Here is a 5,000-nt window from a genome sequence, read left to right as displayed (position 1 = left end):
CGACCGGCCGTCGTTCCCCGAAGGCCGCACACACCCGAGAGAGAGGTCGATCCCGCCGGACCCGGATCCCCGGCCCCGAGAAGGGGGAACAGGTCACCGGTAGTCCCCAACCGTGGGAACGCTGCCGGGGAGGGGGAGCGAGGCGACTCCACAACGCCGCAGCACGAGCGACTACGCGCACACGCGACACACACGGCATGTCCGCGCCGCGGGAACGGCGAAAACGGGGACGCGCGGGAGGGGGCCGCACGCGGCGGGCAGGCGAGGCGAACACGTCGGGGGGGGGGTGACGGGTGGGACCCGGGAAGCCCACCTACCACACACAGCACCCCCCCCCCCGTTCCACATCCCGCGGCGACCCTCCAACTAAACCACGAGAACCCCCCGGGCTCCAAACACGCCGGCATGACCATGGCTCTTGCCCCGCGTGATCCCTCCTCGGACTCGGAGCGAGGAGGCGCGGGCCGCGGTAGGCCAAAGGAGCACGGACACACTCGGGTTCCCCCCCAGGAGACGGGCATGGGGGGGACACCCGGCCAAAGCTACGCGCATCGGGCGGTCGGGGCGGGCGGTCGTGGGGGACCATGCGGGAGGGAACCCCAAAGAGACCGCAAGAGCACGCCCCTTCCTCGGATCGCTAGAGAAGAGACTTTTCTCAACGAGGGCGGGACGGACCCAGCCCGACGGGCCTCCAGCTGCGACCGCCGAGAGCGGCTCGCGTGCGGGCGGACGCGGGGAGGTCTGCGGTATCGGTAAGGCTCTCTTTTCTCCAGGGCATGCCTTGAGCTTTCGCGGACAGGGGAACCCGGGCCGAGGTTAAAAAAACGGGTCCCCCCCAAGAGCCAGGCCTCTCGGGCACCCGCCGGGTGGCGACGGCGGGGAGTACTTAACAGAGTACACCCCCTCTAAAGAGGGTAGTAACAAAAACCAGGCCGGCCCCGCCAACGCTCGACACCAACACCAACGCACGGAGAGCTTACGGGAGAAGGCAGCTAAGGTAGCGCGGTGGGTGGCTCGCCCAAGGGGAAAGTTCCCCCCTTCTCAGAAGACGGGCAACACCGCAGAGCCTCTCTTACCGCTATCCCTCCTCGGGGTCTCTCGACCTCCCGCCTTCAGAGGCGACACGGACCCGCCGACAACGAACCGGGAACAAAAACACGCACCGCTACTGCAGCCAGACCGAGCACAGGAGGCGCGCCGGGGAACGGGAAACGACGCCACCACTCAGAAACGGGCACCTTTGGAGGGTCAGCCCGGAACGCTCCAGGAGCACCACGAGGACCGCGAGCGAGGCACACGCACACACCGGTCGGGAAGGGCATGCGACGCGGCAGACCGGTCTACCCCTTCCCCCAAGTCAGGGGAAGAGGGCCGAGCAAACCACACCGGGCAGAGTGAGCCGCGTAAGGGCGACAGAGCACCTGACGCGTCACAGGAACCCCACGAACCACAGCGGGAAGTGCGGGGGTCAGACAGGGCTCAGGCCGGATAACCGCACCCCTGCCTTCCACACACCACCCGAGGGTGGGGAGGAGAGGCGAGGGGCCCGCTGGCAGAACGAGAAGAGCGGCCGCCATTCGCCATGAATGTCCGTCCCTCGCCTGGCGCGGCTTAGGCTCCGGCCCGAAGACAGCACGAGAGCACCACATCGATCCAGAGAGGAAAAAAAAAAAGTTTAAAACCGGGAATTTCCATACGAGCAGAGACGCAAAGTCGGGAAGTAAACCAAGCGAGAGCGGGAGAGAACACAATGCGAGACGGGAAAAGTCGTGCTTTCTAACGGGATTGGGAGAAGAAAAAAAAAAAAAAAAGAAAAAAAAAAAAAAAAAAAAAAAAAAAACTGCCAACGAAAGGGGGAAGGAAAAAAAAAAAAAAAAAAAAAGCCGGGGGACCCAATGGAGGCTCGGGAGCTCCAAGAGCCGGAGGAGAAAGAGGGGGGGGGACCTCTCTCTGCCTCAAAAATAAGCAATGCCGCAGATTTAAAAAAAAAAAAAAAAAGCTACGCTCGGGAGATGCAAGAGAGGAACACCGGGTGCGTTGAGTGGTGTGCGAGAAAAGCGGCGCGACCCGGGCTGGCCAGTGGAGAGTCTCGGGAGCCCCACAGGACGATGGGCGGAAAATAAAAACGGCAGTGGCCAGGGGGGACACAGCGGGCGAGGGGCAGGGGCACAGGCCCAGAATACAGCACCTTTCCACAGAGCCCACAGAGCCCTCCGGCCATCCCCACCAGCACGGTAAAAACAAGGGCGACAACAACCACGAAGCGGGAACACCTGACACGCGCCGCAGCCAGCCAAAAGGAAGCCGACGGTCCAAAGAGCCGCCCAAAGAAAAAAAAAAGAGGCACACCACGCTGCAAAGCACGGGAAGCACACGCGGGCCGGGCTCGAGGTGCTGCTTTGACCCAAGAGCGGAGGCTGAGGGAGCGGACGGGAATACCCAAACAGCCTCGGAGGAAACGGCAACCTGAGAAAACCATAGTCCTTTAATGTCACCCACTTAAAGGACAGCGTGTCAGTACCTATCTGCAGATACAATAAGGGCAGATCGCAACGTGTGACAATGACAACACGTGCGGGGCAGTAATTCACAGGCCACAGGGATCTTCTGGAACTCAGGCCGGGCAAAACGTCCCAAAAATCTCCCCATGAACAAGAGAACCGAACCTCAAAGGAACAACTGGTCGACCTCATAACCGTGAGAGGACCAAGAGAGCGAGATGTACATGCTGGAAAAGCCGGGCACCCCGCGCCCTCCCGGCCAAGGAACCCGAGATCAGCCGCCCGGGATATGAGGGTATGTGGAGAAAGGCAACCAAAGGGGGGGGGAGAGACTCTACAAAGCAACCGGGGACCGACGTGCAGGGAAGCCCGGACGCCGAGGCCCGCCGCCGGGGAGACCCGGGGCTCGTGCAGGAGCAACGAGAGAACGAAAAGCCCCGAGACAGCGCGGGGCCCGGGCAGGGCCGGCGGGGAGGCCGGGACAGGCGCCCGCTCTCGGCTTCGGGACGCCGAGGCCCGCCGCCGCCGCCGGGGAGACCCGGGGCTCGTGCAGGAGCAACGAGAGAACGAAAAGCCCCGAGACAGCGCGGGGCCCGGGCAGGGCCGGCGGGGAGGCCGGGACAGGCGCCCGCTCTCGGCTTCGGGACGCCGAGGCCCGCCGCCGCCGCCGGGGAGACCCGGGGCTCGTGCAGGAGCAACGAGAGAACGAAAAGCCCCGAGACAGCGCGGGGCCCGGGCAGGGCCGGCGGGGAGGCCGGGACAGGCGCCCGCTCTCGGCTTCGGGACGCCGTGGCCCGCCGCCGCCGCCGCCGCCGCCGGGGAGACCCGGGGCTCGTGCAGAAAAAGGCCTGGGTGGACTCTGACACCTATCCGTGATTCACGAAGGACCTGAGCCTTCTGGTCGACCCGCTAAAGTTCTTCCCCCCCCCCCCCGACGGCCTCTCTCATCTGTCCCAGCCTGCACGCACACCTCCGTCTTAGTCCTCTGGTACAACCTCCTACACAGAGACCGTTTCCAAACACGACACCACCTCCGGGACACACCCGCCTGCTTGCCCGGACTATCGTCACTCTGCCCGGCTAACGGCAGGCAGTTCGCCGTCCTTGTTGTCAGCGAACGAGGACCAGGAGCGTTGTACATAACTGCCACCGCTAGGTGTCGCCCGACAACCGTCTCGATCCTCAAGGAAACAACACAGATCGCTCGCTCGCGAGTCTCAAGCACTCTGGCGCTCCGGAGGGTCCTCCCATGATCAGTCGTGTCCCGTCCCCCCCCTCCCCCCCCGTGGGGCACAGGACAGGGCACTCACCACCGCTCCCGAGTGGCAAAAACGCTGGCTGGCCGTGGTCGCGCCGGGACACAGCGAACGCGGCCTGGAGTCAGGCCGACCCCCTCAGGAGACGAAAACGAAAGTATGACGGGAAGCTATGAAAACAGGCGAATCGCTCTCTCAAACAGAGAGCGTTCCGCGTGAAAGAGTGTGACTGACCGATCGATCCGTTACTCCTCGGAGTATGTGGGGCGGGCGAGGGGCTGCCTGGCACAACTAGGGGATGGTGGCATCCAAACTCGGTGTGAGGGAGGGAGGGAGGGAGGGAGGGAGGGAGGGAGGCGGCCGGCGAGGGCAGTTCCGTGTGCCTGCCATTTAGATGGATGTCCTTTTAAAGACATTTCACCACCTTCTTGGGGTTTGGTTTTTGTTGTGGTGTTCCTTGCCGCCACCGCCGCCCACCCCCACCCCCACCCCCACCCCCCAGTTCTCAGACTAAATACCGAGTTAGAGCAAAAATTAAAACAGCACTTGTATTTTCTTTCCAGAGATAATACATTGTCAACGTGTTTTGTTTTAAGTCTTTTCGCTTGATTCAGATATATATATATATATATATATATATATATATATATATATATATAATTCATTCATTCATCCATTCACTCACTCGTCCGTTTGTTTGTCTATCTGCTTTCAACACCAGGATGGCTCCTACTTGCTATGTTGCTATGTTGCTTAAGATGGTCTTCTGAGCCTTCTATTTCTTCAAACGCAGGATCTTTCACATAACCCAGGCTGCCCTTGAAATGGCTTCTGCTTTTCCTTGTTCTGTATTTGTTTTTTGAAAGTTGATTGTATTTATGGGTTCAGTCTGTCTGAACTGTCTGTCTGTCTGTCTATCCAACTACCTCCCTGCCTGCCTGCCTGCCTGCCTGCCTGCCTGCCTACCTAGCTAGGTATTATTTTAAACGCAGAATTTTTCACATACCCAGGCTGCCCTTGAACTGTCTTCTGTTTTCTCTTGTTCTATGTTTGTTTTTTAAAGTTGATTGTATTTATTTGTTCTGTCTGTCTGTCTGTCTGTCTGCCTGCCTGCCTGCCTGCCTGCCTATTTTAAACACAGAATCTTTCACATAACCCAGGCTGCCCTTGAACTTCATAGAAGAGTTCAGTTTTGATCTCTCAGAATTGTTCCAAGATAAGCCAGGGTTATATTAAGAGATAG

At 60.2% G+C, this 5,000-nt stretch overlaps 1 protein-coding gene across 1 annotated transcript in view; it reads left to right on the top strand.

Annotated features, from left to right (window-relative positions):
• Positions 1 to 1,492, top strand: part of LOC131901222 (collagen alpha-1(I) chain-like) — a 2,373-nt gene extending 881 nt beyond the window's left edge. Inside the window, exons 2-3 of the mRNA XM_059252451.1 lie at positions 1 to 752; positions 841 to 1,492. The exon at positions 1 to 752 is cut by the window's left edge and continues 767 nt beyond it. Of these exons, the coding sequence (XP_059108434.1) occupies positions 1 to 752; positions 841 to 1,492 (1,404 nt within the window). The remainder of the gene's footprint in view (positions 753 to 840) is intronic.
• Positions 1,493 to 5,000: the final 3,508 nt, after the last annotated feature.

Source organism: Peromyscus eremicus, unplaced genomic scaffold (assembly GCF_949786415.1).
Source record: "Peromyscus eremicus unplaced genomic scaffold, PerEre_H2_v1 PerEre#2#unplaced_58, whole genome shotgun sequence".
NCBI lineage: Eukaryota > Metazoa > Chordata > Mammalia > Rodentia > Cricetidae > Peromyscus > Peromyscus eremicus.
This window is presented reverse-complemented; position numbering and strand designations above follow the sequence as displayed.